At 38.9% G+C, this 23,638-nt stretch overlaps 1 protein-coding gene across 3 annotated transcripts in view; it reads left to right on the top strand.

Annotated features, from left to right (window-relative positions):
- Window positions 1–23,638, top strand: part of SYNPO2 (synaptopodin 2) — a 178,068-nt gene that overhangs the window by 132,329 nt on the left and 22,101 nt on the right. Inside the window, exons 3-4 of one of the 3 annotated variants that reach the window (XM_075286089.1) lie at window positions 5,204–5,973; window positions 11,347–13,478. In XM_075286089.1, the coding sequence (XP_075142190.1) occupies window positions 5,204–5,973; window positions 11,347–13,478 (2,902 nt within the window). Of the gene's footprint in view, window positions 1–5,203; window positions 5,974–6,467; window positions 6,555–11,346; window positions 17,527–23,638 lie in introns of those variants that run through there. The other 2 variants (XM_075286072.1, XM_075286080.1) reach the window with 2 other exon arrangements.

The following is a 23,638-nucleotide window of genomic DNA, read 5'->3' as shown; positions in this document are numbered from 1 at the left end:
CATCTAGAGTCTGAGATTTTTGCCCATTCTTCTTTGCAAAATAGCTCAAGCTCAGCCATATTGGACAGAGAGCATCTGTGAACAGCAATTTCCATGTTTTTCCACAGATGCTCAATGGGATTTAGGTCTGGACTTTGACTGGGCCATTCTAACATATGAATATTCTTTGATCTAAACCATTCCACTGTAGCTCTGGCTGTATGTTTAGGGTCATTGTCTTGCTGGAAGGTGAATCTCCTTCCCAGTCTCAAGTCTTTTGCAGCCTCCAACAGGTTTTCTTCCAGGATTGTCCTGTATTTAGCTCCATCCATCTTCCTATCATGTCTGACCAGCTTCCCTGTCCCTGCTGAAGAAAAGCATCACCACAAAATGATGCTCCCACCACCATGTTTCACAGTGGCGTCTTTAGGCTGCATTCACACAGAGTAACGCCAGGTGTCATTTGTGTGTAATTTGTGTGTCTTTTACGGCCGTCATAAAACGTTTACATAGAGTTCTATAGGAAAAGACGCCCGTCATTTACGGCCGTCATTTACGGCCGTCATTGTAATGACGGCCGTAAATGACGGCAGTAAATTACAGGCGTCTTTTCCTATAGAACTCTATGTAAACGTTTTATGACGGCCGTAAAAGACACACAAATTACACACAAATGACGCCTGGCGTTACTCTGTGTGAATGCAGCCTTAGGGTGATGAGCAGTGTTACTTTTCCACCAAACATTTCTCTTCTCTGACCAGTGCACTCCATGATGAATCTGTCTTTTGGACCGACATGTCTTGGTAGGTGGATGATGGATTGCACAGTGCTTCTTGGGATGCTGAAAACTTGGGATATGTTTTTATATACCAACCCTGCTTTAAACTTTTCCATAACTTTTCCCCAACTTTATCTCTGACCTGTCTGGTGGATTCCTTGGTCTTCATGATGCTGTTTGTTCACTAGTACAGATGAGTGGATAGTATTCTAAACTCTAGTTTCGAATACTTCGCTCCATAGGAATGAATGGAAGCGGACGGTGCTTAACCCCTCGGTGTTTGGCCACTTCCATTCATTCCTATGGGAGCGAGGTATTCGAAACTAGAGTTTCGAATACTATTCGCTCATCTCTATTCACTAGTGTTCACTAACTGAGGCTAAATCACACACAGCTGGATGCTATTAACTAATTAAGTGACTTCTGAAGGCAATTGTGCACATTGGATTCTATTTAGGGGTATCAGATTTTTAATTGATTAAAATTTTGAAAACCATGTGTCATTTTGGTTCCACATCACAATTATCTGCTACTTTGTGTTGGTCTATAACTTAAAATCTCAATAAAATACATTTACGTTTGTGGTTGTAAGGTGACAAAATGTGAAATGTTTAAGGGCAATGAATAGTGTTGCACTGTACTTGCTTCTGGTACTTAGTGTTCTGTACAAGTAGTAAATGTTACTAACCTTCTTTACCAACCAGTGGCTTAATGGTATTCACTGCCTGTCTCATATTTAAGCTTAAGAGTCTATCTGTTCCATATAAAATATTCTTTAGTTACCCTTTACTGCAGCACTGTGAAAAATTTAAGTGCGTATATTCAGATATCCCATTTCATTTTATATATTGCACTTGTTTCTATCTTTAAGCAGTAGATAGGTAAAGAGAACCTAAGTATAGGAATAACAGTTATATAGCTTCCAGTGATAGAGCAAAAACACTCTGGGTGTACCTCATAAGGTTTGCAATACAATTTAAAGAACTTCTTTTCTTATTTATTCTATTCAGGGCTGAACTCGTTCTCTAAAAAGAATCAGAGGATCCTGCCTGTGATGGACCTAGGCTATAAAAAGGATCAGCTGACAATAGTACTTGGAGCAGATTTGTGATCAATCACTTCTTACTATTTCTTATCATTTGATACACCAACAATGTATTTGAGCTAAACTTATGACTTCATCTGGGGTTAATTTCACACTGCACTTCTGGTGTCTGTAGGTCCAATTTGTCAGAGAATAAGAACAATGGACACTCAGTTTGTTAGAATAAGCCTACATTCACACGAACAAAACTGAAAACGGACTTCAAAAATATCCATTTTTCGCGACCCCTTTTCACCCTACGACCAGCTGTTTTCACAGATCTCTCATACATTACAGTACATGTAGGGATCTGTGAAAAACAGATAAAGATAGAGCATGACCTATATTTTGACTGTCCTCAACAATGGACCTTCAAAATGACATTGATGTGAATTAATCCCCATTCACCAATGAGGAAATTAAAGCATCTATCACTTAATATCATCTGAATATAGGCTAACAGATGTAAACAGAAGCCTTTATTTAGTTTGTATCATTATCATTGACAGCAATGTTAAAATAAAAATGGAAATCCCTTCTGTCCGCTTTCTGTACTTTTGATCGGAAAAAAATGGAAATCTGGTAGCTCCCCTAAGGGATCAGAACAATGGACATCGATGGTAGTGTGAAATTAGCCTCATGTGGCAACACAATAACTGCAGCTCAAAAGCAAGTCTACTTTGATGTACATGATGGACAAAATACATCTAATTTTAGTTCATTTTTTTTAGACAAGCTTGACAATGCGTTTGTGAAAAGGAGTATATGGCTTACATGTGACAATCTGCACACCAATTGTGTTGTGTAGGTTAAGATGCAACATTATACACCAACAATTGTGCCAGAACTCTGGCGTAAATGTCTGGCTTTATAGTAAGCTATTAAGTGGTATACACTTTAGTCTAAAGATGGACCAGATTTATCAGTTCACACTATCTAGCTATCAGGAAAATTGGGCCATAATGTCTTTGTTTAGGCTATGTGATAATATCAATGTATAGCATACGATACATAGTATACATGATTTATTCTTATTTCACAAAGATATGTGAAGTATTTGTATAAAGACAATACAGTATCTGCAGATAGGCAAACAACAGTTGCATTATTATTACATTTCCTCTTTAACTGCAAGGTCATATGCTGGAAAATGACTAAATAATAAGATAACCAAGTCATTATGTAGATGAAAATAAGGATGTACAACATTGACATGTCTGGAGTTAATGTAGCTTATGTGTAGTAAAGGCCATCTTGCAGGTTAAGAAAGCCAATAATTTTCTATCTTTTCCTTCTACAAAATGGAGTAGTATAGTGCCAATTGTATCGGTCTTACAACATTGCTCTGTTAACATTGTAGAAATGATGGTGGACAAAGCTGTTTAACCTTCTTAGAAGGTAGAGAATCCAATAAATAGGATAGTTTGGCATTGAGATGTGCAGAATATTTATGCAGAACATGGCACTATTCAACATTCAAACCTTTTATAGTATACCTAAAATAACCTTTATTTACTGAATATGGAATACCAGTAATATAGTAAAGAGTATAAAATAAAGTATACAGAGCTAGTAGTGTTTAACTTGACTTTCTGCATAAATTTCTTCTCTGTGATATCTTACCACATGAGAAAAGATTATATTGAAATGAAAAAACAACATTCAATCCCATTTAAATAATCCAGTTAACCTTCTTTGCCACAGTTTTAACCTTCTTGGCCACATATTAAGAGTGAAGTTAAACTTTGCTACGTCTGTAGTTTATAAAACAATACAAACAGAAAATGTGCTGGCTTTTCCTTAGGTATAATAAGAGCAGAAAGTCCACAGAACAAAACTATGTGAACTCTCTTTGAAAAACGTTGAGGGAAAAAACGTAATGTGTTTCTGCTGCAGTCTTTCACCTTAAGGAGGTTGTCCAGGAATTGAAGCAACCCATGTAGCGGGAGGGGAGGTGTAAAGTAAAAAACCAAAAAAAAAAACTCACCTGTCCGCAACACTCTATTATCTGCTGCAAGTGTCTATTCAGTCTCGTGTCGGCGCCTCCTTGCTGGATATACTGGACCTCCTGCGACCACTGAAACCAATTAGATACAGGAGGTACAGGATTTTCAGAAATAAAGCAACTCCATGAGACCAAACAGACACTGGCGAGATGCAATGTGGTGCTGAGGACAGGTGAGTATGCGTTTTTCTTTTTTTTAATTTTTATTTTACACTGTCCTGTCCACCACAGGGGCTACTCCAGTCTATGGACAACATCTTTAAGGCAAAGGCCCTAGGTAGCGGCCACAAAGAAAAAAAAAAGCACTGTGGGGAAAAACCGTGGCAGCAATGATTTTTCTCGCAGTGCTTTTCACAGAAAATCTACAGAGGAAACCTCTGTTTCCTATTATAACTAAAGGGGAAACCACAAGCGTTTCTATAGGTATAATTGACACAATGTGATTTCCTAAACCGTATCAGTTTTGGAAATCGCAGCGTACGAGTGTAAAACGCTATGGTTTCTGCCATATTGCAGCATTTATGCCACATGGGGCCCCAGCCTAAAAGGGTTGTCTTGGCCTGATTTTTTTAACTGACTTAACTGATCCAGTAATGAGGCCATTATATTGTATTTGGGCCAATATCCTGTGGGGGAGACATTAAAGTGTGTGGGACATTAGAGGGTTAATATTAAAACAGTTGTCCAGGCTTAATTTTTTATGGCCTTTCTTAAGGAAATAAATAAGGCCTAATACCTAATTGATAGGGGTCCAACACCCAGCCCCATTGCTGTACAGAGCCGCTTAGCCGCTTCCTGAGGATAGGCCATAAAAACATTAAGACAGGGCAACCCCTATAATATACCTGCCCAATTCCCCACACACTTTAATTTTCCTCTCACAGGATATTAGCCCCAATCGCTGGTCCCCATACAATATAATGGCCCCATCACTGGTCCCCATACTGTATGGAGTACCAGTGAAGTGGTCACTATATGGGTGGACCAGTGAAGGGGCCACTGTATGGAGGGCCAATGAAGGCACTTCGCTGGTTCTCCTTATATCAGTCATTACTTACCTGTCTGCTTCCTGGTCCGGCTCCTCCTTGCTCCGGGCGCATTGTTATGCTATCATGTGCGCCTGGAGTAGGAACAAGTGGGAGGGGCTGGAGAGCACATCTAAAATATAGATAGTATTAGTAAATGTGACCCAGTGTATCCAGAATTATTATTTTTTGCTAAATGTTTAACAGGTAGGGTTCAGATATGGTTCAACTACAGTATACAGTTATTTGTACAGATAAATACAATGCATGTGTTTAGCATTAGAAGAGATGCATTCATGACAGTGTTTCTTTTTTTTAAACTTTTATTACAGGACTTCTAGCAAGACTCTGGCCGTGGAAAATAAAAATGCAGATGGCAATATCAACAAAGAAGAATACACTGAGAGCACCACACTACAGATCCGTACAGGCCCAGAATCTGTATCCAGGGAACATGGAATCTCAGAAACAAACTGTCCGTCTTTTTACTTAAGGACAGAACATGGTACTGGTGTCATGGAAGCAGAAAAAGACAAAGAAGTCATTTTATGCCACAAGATCACTCCTAAAGTTATTGAGACTCCAAAGGGCAACACAACAATTGACATTCCTGTGACAAAAAGTACAGAAGAAGGGCGACAAGGTGCTATGGTGGAATTGCAGTTATCCCTCTCACAAGACATGCGTTTGAGGACTGGCAGTGTTCCTACTGTGACTCTTTTGGGTGCTGAAACATCTTCAGAAGATGAGCATAGAGTACAAAAAAGTGAAACATGCCTTACTACAAATGAGACCCCTATGCAGAAGGCATCTACTACATTCCAGATAACAGGCAAGCAGCAGGCAAAAATCGTCCCAATAAGAGAGAAGGCACAAGATACAACTTTCCCCAGGGTTGAATTGATCTTAGAATGCTCTGGTAGAGAAAAAGAGTCCAGATCTGTGCCTGCTGAGGGGTGTGTTGTGTCTGTAGAGGAAGGAGGGCACTTAGAGGAACCTCCTTCTACTGTCTCCTTTGGAATCACAGGAGAAGATTCAGAGCAAGGCGAGGAGGATCAGCAGGATCACATCAGACCTAACAAACACCGGGCCAGGCACGCCAGTAAGTAGTACATATTTGGCCATTCATTATCTTTTATACAATGACACTTGCACTGATGTCTTATGGCCCATAAGCTGTTGTTCCTCATTTTCATTTATACTGCTTACTTCACATCTATTGGAATAAGACACATCTACATGTCATTACAAGAAATGTGTTTTGTATGAAAATACTCGACAGCGCAAAAGAGGTTAATTGATAGTTCATTGTACATTGAAATGAGACTTGTTGAGATGGACTATTAGCCTACAAGTCAGACTGGATGAAAGCTTGATGAGCCTTGCAGAAGACAGTTTGACAGACACTAACATGTGGAGCACTGGGTAGCTACATGATCCTTTCCATTTTGTGAGTCTGCTAGACTGTGAAATGAACTTACTATTTCTTCTGCCTTGATCCCTTTAGAGGTCAGACACAAATTCTATTCTGAGAAATAGCCTGACGTAGTCCAAAGCTACATGCTGACTTCACAATATACACTTAACTTTCCTGGATAACATTACTAGGGTTTGTAGTGGAAGCTGGAAATCATAGACTGAAACTAGAGTAGACTATGAATTAACCTGATTTCTAAGTGATCGGTGAGTAGCCCTCTATATGTGTAGATGTGTATTGTATCCAGGTCTGTTATTGATCATTATAGGCACAAGCACCAGCTATTACTAATGGGTGTATGGAGTATAGTCTGCATGCATCTCTGAGATATGACAGTGGGCTTAGGAGTAACCATGTGACAACTAATAGCTGTCATTTGTCTAATACACTATTTATTTGGCTATGAAAAATTTCCAATGTGGACACTTACTTATATTCTATGATAATGGGAACAATTGCTCCCTATAATGGGTGCTTTCTAATATGATCATTTAATGCTACAATTGCATTAGGGATCTGACCTGCAGATTTTGTTTGTAGGGCAGGTATAGAGAGGCTCTGGCCAATCTCACCACTATAGATATTTTTATTAATCACTGTATGAAAGAGAAAAATAAACAGTATGAATCAAGATATGAGCTTTTTTTTTTTTTTACCATTTATGCGTCTAGAATTGTGTGATGTATTTTTGAATATTGTTTGTCTCAGCAGTGGCTGTCATAGCATGCTGGGAGTTATGGTTCTATGGCATGTGGCATGCTATATATATATGATGTGTGTGTGGGTCTATATATACATATATATATATATATATATATATATATATATATATATATATATATATACACACACACACACACACACACACACACACACACACACACACACACACATTATAGTACTATTAGTCAGTATTACTATAATGTGATTATTGTTATGAAGGAATGTGCTTTTACATATTGTTATTTTTGGAATTACCGAAATGATAGAAAGTGCAGGTAAACTTGTTTTTACTTAATATTTCAAAAGGCAATATTTTTTTTATAATATTTAATAATATACAAAAAAACAACTTGAGCCTGAGTCAGTTTTCAACGACAGAATGACAGCAATGGAAAGGCAGCATTTGAGTATCCGCAAGGAGCGTCCGGCCAGTGTGTGACTATGTGTTTATCTGGTCAGCTGCTTGAAGCTGTCACATAAACTTCAGGGAAGGGACAGGAGTAACTGATGGAATGCAGTGCTGAGGTAAGGGTGCTGTAAATAAGAAGCTTGCCCCAAAGCTTAGGCAAGAATTCAAGGCATACTTTTCAGCACTTCGTAGGGTTTTGACACAGTTGTGCGGTAGGTTTACTAAGAATATCTTGTGTGACATGCAAAAACTAAATGTTTCTAATGAAGTATGTATTCCATACTGGCATGTGTCTCACATGTGCCTGGGAAACTGAGCTTAAATAGACAAGATGATGGCTTAATTTAGGACAAGACAAGGCTCGGTTCGGTTGACACAACTAGACTTATAGTCAGTGCCATTTTACTTGCTGATATAAGTCTCAAATATCAAAGTAAATCTGAAATAATCCACTAGCCCTATGTAGAATAAGCAATTATTTAAAAACATTGCAAGAATATATATATATATTTTTATTTTGAATTAAAGGAAATGAATGAATGAATGAACTGATCAAACAGCCAGCTAGTCATGTAAGCTGGCCATATGTAAAATAAGTTAGATTTTTTTCTGATACAATGCATACACACTGTTCCATGTATGTTTTTTACTGGACTATAATGAACTAATCTCTAATATTGTAGCTTTATATCACCAACAACCATGAAATATATTGAAGCAGGATAATACATGTTCTAAAAGGTGGAGAAGACTTGCCCTGGTTGGAATCAATGATAGTTAAAATGTATTAGGCTAAGGCCTAAACACGTGTTGTTTTTTTCTGAAGCGTTTTTCACTACGATTTCAGAGTTTTCCTCTTCAGAATTTCTGCCCCTATTATATCTATACAGAAAATGCCAGTGTTTCTTTAGGTATAATTGACATACTGCAATTTACAAAAACGCAGCGTTTTTTGAGATTGCAGCATGTCTCCTGTGGATATTTTTCTGCAATGTGTGGATGGGATTAGGCAGAATCCTATCCACTTTGCAGATACTGCAAAATGCTGTGGTTACAGCCATGGCAGACTTGCATCGTTTACACTATGTGGAGTCGCGACCTAAAAGGGTTTACCCGTCTTAACAACTTATTCCTCCATAGGAAAGTATATAAGTTGCAGGAGAATAGGGGATAAATTGTATAAGGTGTCTCCACTATAAAACACCTGCATTCTCATGAGCAGTAGGGACCCCAACTGGTCTGCAACTTATCTCCTATCTTATGGACAGTGGATAAATTGCTAAGTTGTGGAAACCTCTTTCACATTAACAACTGCAAAATTATTTGGACTACTTATTACCATTGCTAAGGCTATGGTTACATTTAGCTGTCAGTCTTAGTAGTGGATTTTGTTGCGGCTCACCTTTTGGCCTCTGCAGGCCCGCCACCTTTGCATTGCAGAGATTAAAAGCCAATGAGGAAAACCCATAGCAATAACTGACCTGCCATAAGTTTCAAACCCTCGGCAGCAGTCACCTTGTGATGCAAGTTTTAGTCTCAGTATTTAGATAAGATTGGTTTAATCCACTGACCTACTACTGGGATTACTGCCTGTGTGGCCCCAGACTTTTGTTCACATGCCAGATTAATATTACTCTATTTACTATAACAGAAATTCATTCCAACATTATAATGGGACCATAAAGATCCCTGAACATGCTGCAGAAATAGCCTTATTTACATGTATGGGATGTATTTCAACAACAGAAATTTGCTACATGTAAACATGCTCTATCACCAGGTTCACATTTATGTATATTGATCAGAATTTCAGATCACCCTTTATAAACCAAAACCAGAAGTGGGCCGAAGACATCAAATATGTGTAATTAGAGATGAGAGAACACTATTCGAAACAGCCGTTTCGAATAGCACGCTCCCATAGAAATGAATGGAAGTGGCTGGCACACAGACTTTGCGCTTAACCCCCCGCGTGCCGGCTACGTCCATTCATTTCTATGGGAGCGTGCTATACGAAACGGCTGTTTCAAATAGTGTTCACTCATCTCTAGTGTAAATCCTTCCATAACCTCCTCTCCTCCTTTGGCTTACAAATACTGTTCCAAAATAGTGACCAAACTGTGTATGTGTAAAAGTGGCTTTAGAAGTAAAACTAGTCATGTCGGAACTATTACAATTATCATTGCCAATGAAGAATCATTACTAAGTCTATGGTGCTAAAATTCATCAGCTCTAACCAATATTAGTCTTCTCCATTGGTCACAATACATTATTAATGCTTCACAATATTTCTTGATAATTGCTACAATTGTTACAGTTCACTATATTCCGAGAATAACTGTGGGGAAATGAAAATGCATGATTTTTCAATTATTCTTATTCTAGGAAATATCTTTTTATTCCCAATGAGATTTGTTATTTAATAATAAATTGAAATATTCACTGTATGAAGGCACTTGTGTATATCTGTGGCAGCATTTTAAAATATTCCAACACAAAGTTACTGTAGTGTTAATATATATATATATATATATATATATATATATATATATATATATACACACATATATTACTTTTTTTACATATTATTTTGACACCACTGTAAAAAAATTGAGAAAAAATTGAATAGATTTTCAACTCATTCAAACATATTGGAGTCAAGCCTTAGCACCTCCTACTTGAATGAGTTTTCTTTAAGCAACCTTTCCTATCCTCTGTAGTGGCGATAGATCTATCAAACCATATCCTACAAATCTTGTGTAGTATAGAGGAGTCCTTCTGTACTGCAGGCTCAGGGGACCACAGATAGACATCCGTGTTCACATGCTCATGCTGGTGGACAGTTTGCTATATACACACATGGAAAAAGACCCAAACTGATTGAAGCTGCCAATGAGATTGGATCTGTTACATGGATGGAAACAGTGACAAATTATTTAAAGTGAGTCTATCAGCAGTAAATTAGTTATTGGTTCTAGACCTGATTAGCTCATAATCAAATTACTGCTGACAGACTCCCTTTAAATTTAATTAATATAATAGTTCAACAAATTTGTGACAGTTGTGTCTGCATTCTGAGTGAATAACTTGTAAACAAGTACCAATAGACTAACACCGTATGTTTGTGTTTTCAATTTTGTTTAAAGTGGTTTTCTGTCACCCCAAAAATGAGCTGAGGGCATTGAAGGGTTTCAAATAAAAAAAAATATATATTATACTAACTGTTCTTGTCTTGCTGTCCCATCCACGGGTCCCAGTGCTCTACACCAGTCTCCATTAATAGCATGTGAAGTGCAGGAACCTCTGCATGAATGATGGACCTGCACCTGACTGCTGTGGTCAGTTATTGGCTGCAGCTACCACATGTGGGGCCATTGATGTGACAACAAGAGCACCGGAACCAGGGCTCTAACAATACAATTTTTGATTAATAGTTTAACCCTATTAGCTCATTTTATTTGGTGGCAATAAAAACACCTTTAGGCAAATCAAAACAATTTTACTCATATGACATCATATGACAATTGGTATACTGTATTACCAATGGGCATCAACCACCGCATACATCAGCTGTGTCTCATACATCTTCAGATAACTTATCAATTTGCATGATATCAATATAATTTTGTTTATATGTTTTACATGTTCAGATTTTTTAAAGCCTGCAAAAGTATAAAGTTGAAACATCCAGAAGGATTATGTATCATGGCTAGAAAGGTACCTACCCAAACCAACCTCTACTACACTAGCATTTATATTGGACAAGATTTCTATTTCTGCTCTGAATGTATGCTTTGAATAAATGTGTACTATATAGCGTACAATTGTTTGTGATTTAATTTGCTTTATTTTATCTTTTAATTCAGGGCTCAGACGCAGTGAGAGTCTCTCCGAAAAGCAAGTTAAAGAAGCCAAGTCTAAATGTAAAAGTATTGCTCTTCTCCTGACTGCTGCTCCCAACCCCAATTCCAAGGGGGTGTTGATGTTTAAAAAGCGCCGGCAAAGAGCCAGAAAATATACGTTGACCAGCTACGGCACAGGGGAGCTTGAACGATACACGGGTGAAGAAGAAGACGATAACGAGGAAGACGAAAATAAAGAGAATACTTTTGAGGTCACTTTCTATGGGGCAAGTGAATCTGATGTAGATGAAGATTTCTTATCAGATCCTGAAAACAGTGCACATATTGTAACTTTTGACTGGGACACTGGACTAGTAGAGGTAGAAAGGAAACTCAATACTACTGAAGCAATGGAGGAACTTCCAGAGACCAAAGGTAAAGGGGTCCTCATGTTTGCAAAGAGGAAGCAGAGGATGGATCAAATAACAGCAGAGCAAGAAGAAATGAGGAAACATAGTATGGAAGAGAAAGTGTCAATCACACAGAATGTAAATAGTACAATTTCATATGAGGCGCACCAGCAGCAGCAACAACAGCAAACCATTAAGGCCCAGAGCTGTGTAAGCAAAAGCTATATAGAAGTCAGCAACAGCCAGCAAAGGGTGCAGAATGGTACTGTTGGAACAAATGAGTCAAATATTTCATTTCAGTCTTCTATAAACAGAACAGCAAGACCCTTTGGTGGAGCTCAAAATCAAACAGCTTTGCCTTTTTCACCGAACAGAAATATAGCAAGCCCTATGTCAGATATACCTGCACCACCTCCTTACTCTTCAGTCACTCCACCTCCAGAACCAAGATTTCACGTGTCTTCACCAGTGTCTGGTAAAGCCCAAGCAGCTGTTTGGGCTCCTTCCTACTCTACAGAACAAATTGCTTCTCGAGATGAAAGAATTGCAGTTCCAGCAAGCAAAACAGGGATCTTAATGGAAGCGAAACGTAGAAGCACAAAACCTATGTTCACCTTTAAGGATCAGCCAAAAGTTAGCCCAAATCCAGAACTTTTAACACTTCTTCAAAACCGAGAAGGTAAACGTGCTACTGGAAATGAGTCAGGACCAGAAGAAGACTACCTCAGTCTTGGAGCAGAGGCATGTAATTTTATGCAAGCTCACAGTGGCAAGCTAAAAACACCTCCACCTGTTGCCCCTAAACCATCAGTCAAGTCGCCAACAACAGTGACACCAACATCACCAGTTTGGATCCCACCATCTGCAGCTGCAGCACAGCAACCATTTGTAGTCCAGAATTCATTTCAAAGCCAAGCTCCTGCAGAAGCCCCTGTGGCACAATCAAATTTCCATTACAATCCTCCAAACACTCTTAATTTAACTGCTCCCCCCAGAGGTCCACCTAAGGTATCTACAAGTTTAAGTCAAATATCTAAACCTAAAACACCACCTACAACTCCATCAGGGTCAGTAGGTCCAGCCTATGAGATGCCAGCTTTAAAAGGAAAAGGAGCAGAGCTGTTTGCCAGAAGACAGTCTCGGATGGAAAAGTTTGTGGTGGATTCAACCACTGTGCAAGAAAAGGCAGCTCGACCACTCTCTCCAACTCCATCTTTACCATGTTCATGGAAATATTCTTCCAATGTCCGAGCTCCACCTCCATTGGCATACAATCCAATCCAATCACCACTTTATCCCCCAGCAGCAAACAAACCTGGATCCAAGACTGGAACCTCAGCTGCCAAGAAAAAGCCAACAAAAACACTGAGCCCTCTTGAAGTAATGAAACACCAGCCGTATCAGCTTAACTCTTCTTTATTCACATTTCAGCCACCTTCTGCTAGCACATCAGATACAGAAGCATCTAAGAAAACCACTAAGTCAAATGTTCCCGCTCCAGCAAAACAAGCTCAAGTTGCAAAGCCTGTCAATGCTCCTTACATTAACGCCCAACCAACACCTGAATATTCTCAGCCAGTGTACAACACACAGCCTTCCTTCCAGTCCAGTGTCTTCACTCCTGCCAGCGACTCCTACCCCTCTGTGGCCTATGCCATGCAACCTAGACAAGAATCACCAGTAGCAACACTGATTGCTCCTCCAAGGCCGAAATTTTCTGCAAAGAAAGCTGGTGTCCCAGCCCAGGTGTGGAAACCAGAAGTTGGTGAAGAATAGTATTCAGTTTGGAAATGTATTTCCACTTGTAGAGGGAAAAATAGTTTGTAGTGGTGATCTGACACCGACATACGTCCTGGCTATACTTAATACCATAACATTGTATCATCCTTTATAATGGGTCCAAATCATTTATCACCTTTTAAAAAATATATTGCACATAGGTTTTCCTATATATATGTGTGTACATATAGATATATTCATTACAGTACTTGGCAGTAATTGATGTCCCAATTGGATGCATACATTTGTATACTATTAAGTAATCAGGACTGCGGGGTTTATGCTTCAGCAATGAGTGTAGTGACAACTGGTCACGACATATATAAAGCTATTATGCAATTACTCATTCTATTGTCGGTCCAGATCCCCAGTATTTTTATGTTAACTTATATCTGTCTAGATCAGTGAATTGATCGTTATGATCTACCTGAGCCCATATTAGAGGGGTATTTAGAAAATGATGCGTTTTCTTGCAGAAGTATACTTATAGTTAATTTATTTTGGGTGATGAGTGAGTTTGTCATCTTTGATTTATTTTTCTTAACTAAGATTGGTCATAAAAAATACACTAGGTAAATGTACAGAATGTTATAGTAAGGATCATGCACAATGTGGGCCAGATACAGAAATCATGTGTTGTCGTAGTCTTCAAAAGCGATATTTTTGGCCTACAACTCTAGCTATGGATAGATAATATATTGAAAGGTTGAAACTGTAGGTCAGAGTACATCAGTTACGGTTGAGCTAAGTATGTTTATACAGCTATGGTGGGTGGTTCAGTATATTTTAGTATGTTTTCTGAAAAGCAACATTTCATGGAGGTAACTATTATAGAATGCTCTTAGGAAGCATCTCTAATCTACGAATATAGCCCAGTTAACCTGCGGCCATCTTTGCCAACTGCAAATATTTTATAAATACAGTATATAGAGCTACTTTTTTATTAACAAAAACTTTTATAATTATAACTACACATCTATCTGTGCATTTTCCATTTTTTTATAACTGAAACCAATTGTAGCTTCCACAAATCACAACTGATCTTTTTAATATGGTAGGGGCCACCACTTTTCTGTAGAAAGGGCTAGTGGATGTGAAGCGCTGACTACACTTTTCAGCAGCTATTGAATATAGTATATCATATTTTGACAAAAAACAGATTTTGCACATGTACAGTAAGCTCACTTTGTGGATAGCAGTTTCTTAAAACCACTACTTGCACTTCATTTTATTATGAGGTTTGTTCTAGTCATTTACTATTTCTCATGGTCCCAAAAGTAATTTTACGATCACAACAAAAATAAGACTGCAACCTCAAAATACAAAGAGCATAAGACCATAATTATTAGTGTTATAGAAGCTAAAGCTCATTATTTTTATGTTTAAATGCACTTAAATTCCACATACAATATAGATTTCTCAGATCCCGAAGCCATTATAACAATTTGAAACCTACTGCCCCATTTGTCTATAGTGCAGAGAGTATATCACTGTACTAAGTTTATCAGGTTGGTACATACTTATGAAACGTCCCCTCCGGGTTGATTCTTTCACAACCATCTATTCTAAGTTATAAAATCCCAATGTTTGTTGCTCCTACTCCCACTTCCCCTACATTTAGTAGACAAAAGTAGATTTACCATAAAGATGGCCATACACATCCAAACCCTTTCATTTTGGTAATTAGAGCCAATTAACTAATGTGTATGAGGGTTTCCTGACACTCCCCCGATGGTAGCTGTCATGGATGTTGGGGCATGAGTTCAATATTCAACATGTCCTATCCTTATTTTCATGGGGGAATAAGCCACTGGCAGAGTTGTCTTGTAGCAGTTTATTCCTCTATCTCTAGGATCTGAATGAATTGCTATCACGGTAATTTGTATGGTCATCTTATGGCTAGTTGACACTTTCTTTGTTTGCTAACATTGCGGCCAGTGGAGTGGATGAGCCCCACCTATGGGAAATGAGAAAGGGTCAACATAAGCTGAAACCCCTCTCTCAGTGAGCTCAACTCTGTCATAGTCACTAGCACTACAACTATGGTACCTATGCTCTTGGATTTATAAGTGGAGAAGACAGATTTCATACACATAGATCACTGACATCAGCCTACATACCATATGCTTTTTAACACCTGACGATCTTACACCGAAGATCTCAATAATGGGACACTTTGCTGCTTTCATATACTTTTTCTGATTGTTCTTTCTATATTTTTTGGTTTACATTATATTTTGTTGGTTACGATATAACAGTAAATTAGAAATGGCCCTAGTAACATGGTTGTAAAACACGAATCAATTTACCCAAAAAGAGAGAGATAATAAGCACATGGGTTTGCACTACAATTTCTTAAAACCACTTTTTGATGTTCACACAGATATGTTCTTGTTGAGTTTTATATACTTTTTCTACTCCAGGTCCCAACTGTTTGCAATATCTGCTAGATACAATGAGTAGTGCAGTTTACAGCTCTCATATAGCGTAGATGCCATCCAGTTTATTATAGCCAATTGCATGTGACAGATATTTTTTTACTTTTCTCCGTCCTGTTGTAGTATCTTCCATCTCAAAGTTTCCCAGCCTCAATTGGTGATTTATTGGTGAGCAAGCCTATATTAATAGTCTTTGTATTTAGTAAGTTCATGACAGTGTCCCATAGTGCTGCCTAGTCATACATACAGCTGCTTCTAGTACGCACTAGGGACACTTCTCAGCCTCTTGAGAAAGAAGCTAAGTAATCAACAATACAGGAGCCCGTCATGTCTCTGGTATTTACCAACTGTACTATGTAAACCTATTGAATTTAAGAACCTAATTTCAGCTGAGATGCCTGTCTTCAGTCCAATTCCAGTAGGCCCTATGAGTGAGCATGTCCTTTTGGAGACGGGTTAAAGTTAGAGAAGAGATAATATTTCTTACTAACTATCTAAAGTATGCGTGCTGTATTTAGACTTACACATATAAATGCTGGCTTTCAAGTAACTGAAAATCATATATAAAACCCAGCATGGAAAAATACCTTTAGTGTGTAAAGTTTGCGAATAGTGCCATTGTTAATATGGTACTATAAAAGGGCATAACTTAAAGGGGTTGTCCGGGATAAAAGCTAATCCCTACACTAATCAAAACACCCTCCCCCACCTACTTTGACATGACATTTTGACATAATTTATCAAAAATGGATATTTACCCATATCCCTGTGGCAGTCACATTTTCTGGTTATCCATTCCGGAAACAGAACATCACTACTATGTCACTTATACTACATCAGTAAGTATAATGGGGTTTTGGGGGTGGGCTTAGTTAGTTGGGAAGGGCTATTAGTGGATGGGATAGCTAGAGAGATAGGGAAGAGGTGGATGGGAGGGAGGGAGGAAGAAAGTGGGAGGGTGAGGTGAGAGGGAGCTAGTGTGAAAGCTACATAACAGGAAGCTGTACCTCATAAACAAATGCAGAGGATGCAAGGAACTCCCAAAGACACTTAGAAATCACTCAAAATACTGCTAAAGTTATTTGGGCGCATTTATTATCCCATTAATAGCACTAACAGACCTTTTTTTAAAGAAAAAAATATTTTTTTGCCCAGAAAACACCTTTAAGCTTACAGTCTCATATAAAATATGTAATGAACCCCCACATGTCATGTTCAATTTATAATACAGGCATCTTTCTATGTGACAGAGGGGCTTTTGCACCACCTCATGCACCAGGGTCTAAGAGTGACTACTACACCTGCATCAACCTATAGCTATTGCTAAATGTGAAAGAGGGCACTGAAATGAATAAGCTTTTCTACATATTCTGCACTAATGGAAGAGCAATCTACTCATTATATGAACTGAATGTCCTATAACTTCATTGTACCCCTAAAAAATATTACTGGTTACACCCCTGTATTTATTAGAGTCACATTCTGTTTCATTTTCCTTCTTCACGTTTTCATATTTCCATTGTTGATTTGCTGTATTTTTCACTCCAACATTAAAAAAAAACTATTCCTGTCTTCTCCTTCTGTCTCCTGTATCTTCTTTTAGTGCATGCCTATTTTAGTTATTCTTCCTTGTTAACTGATTGGGCTACTATCAGTTCCATAATTTATCCTTTAAAGGGATTCTACCATTAAACCAACATTTTTTTCTATTTACCACGTTGGAATAGCCTTAAGAAAGCCTATTCGTCTCCTACCTTGCTCAGTCGCCTCTGGCCCGTCGTTTGTAGAAATACTGTTTTTTACCAGTATGCAAATGAGTTCTCTCGCAGCAATGGGGGCAGGCCCCAGCACTCAAACGGCAATGGGGGCGTCCCCATTGCTGCCAGAGAACTGTCTCCAGTGATGCCTCCATCTTCAGCTGCATCCTCCCCTTCTCTCGTCGTCTTCCGTCTGGGTCAACTCCGATGCCTGCGTAGTCAGCTCTACCAGTGAGACACAAGTAGAGCCGAGTGTACATGCTGGCCAGCGGCCATTTTCAGGAGGCCGCTCTTGCTCTTGTAGTTCAATACAGGAGTGGCCTCCCAAAAATGTTTGCGGGCCGGCATGCACACTCGGCTCTACTGGTGTCTCACTGGCAGAACCAACTGCGCAGGCGTCGTAGTTTGACCCAGACAGAAAACAGAAGAGACGGTTGCAGCTGAAGATGGAGGCGTCACTGGAGACAGTTCTCTGGCAGCTGCGAAAGAACTCATTTGCATATTGGTAAAAAATGGTATTTCTACAGAACGGCGGGCTGGAGGCGACTGAGCAAGGTAGGAGATAAGTAGCTTTACTTAGGGCTATTCCGACATGGTAAATAGAAAAAATGTTGGTTTTGTGGTAGAATCCCTTTAAGGCTGAGGCCCCACGTTGCAAACCCCCCCCCCCCATTTTACCTGCAAAGTGGATGGTACAATGGAAGCAGAACATTCGCAGAGGAAAACGCTGCAAACTTTCTGTGAAAAACCATGATACGTTTCTATGGTCTTTTTGACAGCATTTTTTGGCTATGGATGGCTACGTGGGGCTGTAGCCTAAAAGGGTTTTCTGATTTATTTTTTTTTAAAGTCTTCTATGTTTCCTCACTTTCACCACTACGTCCCCTCCACTGCTTGTTGTATCCACAGTGTCTAAGGCTAGGTTCACACCTCTGCTGGGGGATTCTGTTCCCCATTCCACTTTAAAAATGCAGAAAAGAAAGTCCTGCAAGCAGTGCTTTTTTCTCCGCAGACCCCATTATAGTCTAAGGGGTCCGCAGGTTTTATTAGGTAACCTTTTTTAAGCAGATTAGGTTTCTGTTCAGGGGTCCCCAAGAGGACCCTCCAAACAGAATCCTGAATGCAGGTGTGAACCTAGCATAAATCTCAAAAAATCCCTTTTAGCTCATCATGTGACAAGGACATTGCATAGCTTAGAAATATATTGCAATTTTACCAATATATTTGAGGGTATTCACCAATGTTATTGATGATCTTTCCTTAGAATAGGTCATCAATATCAGGTTGGTGGACTGATTCTTTGCACCCGCCTGGATCTTTTTTCACCTCTTCTCTGGCCAGTTACGTCATATTAATTGGTCACATGACCATGCAGAAGCTCAGTCTTATATACCGTATATACTCGAGTATAAGCCGAATTTTTCAGCCCAGTTTTTGTGCTGAAAAAGCCCCCCTCGGCTTATACTCGAGTCAGCAAAAAAAAAAATAATTTTTTTTTTTTTTTTTTTTTTTAGGAGGGAGGGTCTATGACCAGCTACAATATTAATGTATAGAATCTCCCATAAAATAGTGCAAAAGAAAAAAAAAAAGATTTTAAAAACATAAAAGTTCTAAAACACTCCTTTTCCTAGAATACATACAAAAGTAGAAAATGACTGTGAAACACAAACACATTAGGTATCCCTGTGTTTTTAAAAATGCCCGGTCTACTGAATATAGGGGCTCTGCAGTGCTCCTGTTCTGTCGGGAAGGGGTTAATAGGAGCACTGCAGATCCCCTATATTCAGCCAGGCTGAATTCCAAGTGGGGGGAAGAAAAAACCCCAGTCCTCAAGCTCAGGGAAGGGGCAGACAGACAACCAAAACACCCCCTCCCCTTTCCCAGCAACTACTACACCCAAAAACTCTGACCATTTTAATTTTTGAAATTTTCCAGTAGCTGCTGCATTTCCCCCCCTAGACTTATACTCGAGTCAATAAGTTTTCCCAGTTTTTTGTGGTAAAATTAGGGGGGTCGACTTATATTCGGGTCGGCTTATACTCGAGTATATACGGTACATGAATGGAATTGACTTGCAATACCAAGCAGAGCCACTATACAATAAATAGCGCTGTACTTGGTATGTCTAATAGTCAAGGGTGCTGACTGATTTACAATCGCTTAATGCAAACTGATAGTTTACAGTACAAGTATCTTGAAGTGGTGAGGATCGTGGAACTGAAACATAAAGTATATTAGAAACTTGCCTATTTTTTCACTGATACAGTGATTAGGTTTACTGTACATGAAACCAGAAAACTCTTATAAACGCCCAGCTGAGCCCAGAACTGAATTCAGAGTTCTGTAAAGTTTAAAGATGACCTTTCATGTCCTCAAAAATTAGGCCATAGAAGCAATGACACTGAGGTGTGAGGTTAGCCCCTCTGATACTGCTGTGATAATGGTCGCTGAAAATAACAGTACTGATAATCTCTGGGCAGATACCTGCAAAACTGAAAGTGTGCTGAAGTCAGCGCCTTGTCAGCTTGGCAATGATATAGAACATGTCTTCTTTAAGGCCAGATCCCCACGTTCCGAACATGCAGCATTTTGGCCATGGCAGATACGCCGATGCAAAAAATACTCTGTTTTTCATTACCTGCAAAGTGGGTGGGATTCTGACTAATCCCAACCACACATTACAAAAAAATAAATCTGCAGCAAAAAAGCTGTGATTTCAAAAACATTCACATTTTTAAAAACCGCAGCATGTCAACCATACCTACAGAAACGCTGGCGTTTTCTGTATGGGTATAATAAGGGCGGAAAGTCCACAGAGGAAAACTCTGTAGACTTTTTGTGAAACACATTGTGGGAAAAAAATCGTGATGATTCTCTCCCATTGTCTTTTCCGCAGCGTTTTTTGCAGCAATTGGCTGCGTGGGACTTTAGCCTCAAGTTGAAACTCAGCATTCTTTGTTCAAGACTCACTTGTTGATGTGAATTCTGCATGGTATTGTTTTCACTATAACCATTGTATAGTAACCTTAGCCTAACCTAAGAATTAAAGGGATCTTATCATTCAATCACATTTTTTTTCATTAAGACGTCAGAATAGCCTTAAGAAAGGCTATTCTTCTCCTACTTTTCATTGTCTTCTCCGCGCCGCTGTTCACTTGAAAATCCGTTTTTTGCCAGTATGTAAATGAGTTCTCTTGCAGCACTGGGGGTGGGCCCCAGTACTCAAACAGCACTGGGGGCATCCTCAATGCTGCCAGAGAACTCTCCAGCGCTGCCTCCATCTTCTTCTGAAACGAGGTCTTCACCGTGTCTTCTTACGGCAGTGGCTTGTAACTTCTAGGCCTCAGGCCTAGGGCAAAGTCGACTGCGCATGCCCGTGGCCACAAGAAAAATGGCTGCTGACACAGTATTGTAAGTGGCCATTTTCTCGTGGCTGGCGGGCATGCGTAGTCGGCTTGCTCTAGGCCCGAGGCCTAGAAGTTACAAGCCACCAGTGGAAGAAGACGCGGTGAAGACCTCGTTCAAGAAGAAGAAGGATGCGATGCTGGAGAGTTCTCTGGCAGTATTGGGATGCCCCCAGTGCTGTTTGAGCGCTGGGGCCTGCCCCCAGTGCTGCGAGTGAACTGATTTACATACTGACAAAAACTGGATTTTCAAATGAACGGTGGCGCAGGGAAGACAACGAAAGGTAGGAGAAAAATAGCCTTTCTTAAGGCTATTCCGACATGTTAAAGAGAAAAAATTGTGATTGAATGATAGGATCCCTTTAAGTAGAAGAATTATGAATTCTGCTCTGGAATATAATGCAGACTATAACTGAACACCAATGCAAAATAAGTAATTTTTGTCTTAAGAAATAGCTCTGGGGAGATTATTTTCTTGTTACTTTGGTCTGCTGCTCAATCCTACTCCGAAGTCCTTACATTAACCCAGCCTTAGCTGCCGAGGGAATTAAACAAGGCCATCCCTTTCGTAACAAGCAGGAGACATTGCACAGCCACACTTGAGTACAGAAGTGGACACGTGTTAACACTTCAGCAAGATAATTCTAGTGGAAAATTAAGACTATTGAAAGTAGCATTGTTGTGTGCTGTAGGTCGTGCGGGGACTGACTATATTATTAGGTTAGAAGAATTTCATACAGTGACATGAATCCCTATTATCATTGCTTGGATTCATTTGGAGCCTCATAATCCCCACATAAAGAATCAGCAACACAAATATGTCTAAATATATATATATATATGTGTATGTGTGTGTGTGTATAGTTTCTGCAATATTTAGTGAGTATAGATTTTAACCCCCGTGTGGTAGGCCTTTGTTATTTTTACCATGAACTTTTTTTTTTTTTTTAGTTTGTACATCATTGTATTACAGGAGGGTTTTTTTTTTTTTTTTTTTTATCAACCTCGCATATGATGCCTTTTTTTTCTCAAACTGATATGTATTTTTAAATGCCACCATTTTGGGGTATGTATATGTAATTGACTTGATACATAAGGGATTATCAATAGTGCGGCACAGAATGTCAACGCTTAATAGTTTTTCAATGGCTTATGTTGTCTTTGGTAAGACATCATGCTGCAGCAATTTATCACACAGCAGAAAGTCAAGTTAAGTTTCCACATTTGTAATATATTATAATTTCACCAATATTTTTTAGATTTTGTTTTTATGGCATGATAAGTATCATGATAACTTTATTCTCATTATGTTTTTTGTAATACCACATTTATATAATTGTTTTTATTTTGTTTATTTATCATCCAATTATTTTTATATCATTTTTCTACTTTTGCTCAGTGAGAACACTCAGAATTTTTTTTTTTTTGTGTTGCCATATTCAAGGACCCATAACATTTTATTTTTCCAGCAACAGATTTGTGAGAGGGCTTGTTTTTTGTCGGATGAGCAGTAGCTTTTTTATTCGTACCATTTTAGGGTACATATGACTGTTGTTTGCACTTTATTCAACTTTTTTAGAGATGGAGATTGATCTTTTTTATATTATTTAACTCTAAATATTAATTACACAAGGGGACTTGAACCAGTAATCCTTTGAAGGCTTGCATGATGTACTGCACTACTTATATGCAGCCTTATAGGCATCCCTAAATAGTAGACCTAGTGGCCACTGTTAGACACTCTACAGTCACATCATAGGTAGACTAGGGATATAGACGGAGCCCCTTCCCTATGTCAACCACATAGGTGTGACTACCAGTATTCACTGCAGCATCTAAGGGGTTAAATGGTTAGCCAACTAAACACCCTGTACAGCTGACATGGCACACAGAGCTCTACAGTAAGTCTATCATAAATAGGCATATTGCTGGTCATTAAGGGTTTGGAAAAATAATTTTAGATAATGTGGTACTATTCTATATGGAAGGCATGTAATAGGATTTTAAACATTTTTGTTTCTTTTTATATTGTGATTTAAGTCAACAAGGAAAAAAATGGCCAAAAATATTAGGCACCTGGAAGAAGCAGACAAGGGGTGTGATTCTGAGCTCTGGCACTGGCTACCTCTGATTGGGGCTCTGAATCACGCCCTTCCCCACACCCTTCTGACATTACAGAGCATAAATAGCACATCAGCCATCAAAACTACCTGTACTTGTTGCTCCAGAACAGTAGAGGTTAATGGAAAAATTCCAACTGTGCTGGAATGAGAGGAGCAGCCATATCGACAGTAAGGTGATGTAACATCCTCTTTAAGGGTCAAGTTACACTTTGCTGCATCTGTACATGATACAAATTATTCCGATAAATAAAACTTTTTTTCCCACTGATATTATAATAGATAACTGTGAATTCCATATTATTATCTATTCCTTCATTTTAGAGACCATATTTCTAGTGACAGTAAGAAATGTCAAGTCTTACTTAGAAAACATTCAGGAATCATTGATATAAGGTTATGCATAGT

This window comes from Leptodactylus fuscus, chromosome 1, assembly GCF_031893055.1.
Source record: "Leptodactylus fuscus isolate aLepFus1 chromosome 1, aLepFus1.hap2, whole genome shotgun sequence".
NCBI classification, from domain to species: Eukaryota; Metazoa; Chordata; class Amphibia; order Anura; family Leptodactylidae; genus Leptodactylus; species Leptodactylus fuscus.
Note: the sequence above shows the minus strand (reverse complement) of the source record. Positions and strands in the feature narration are given on the sequence as shown.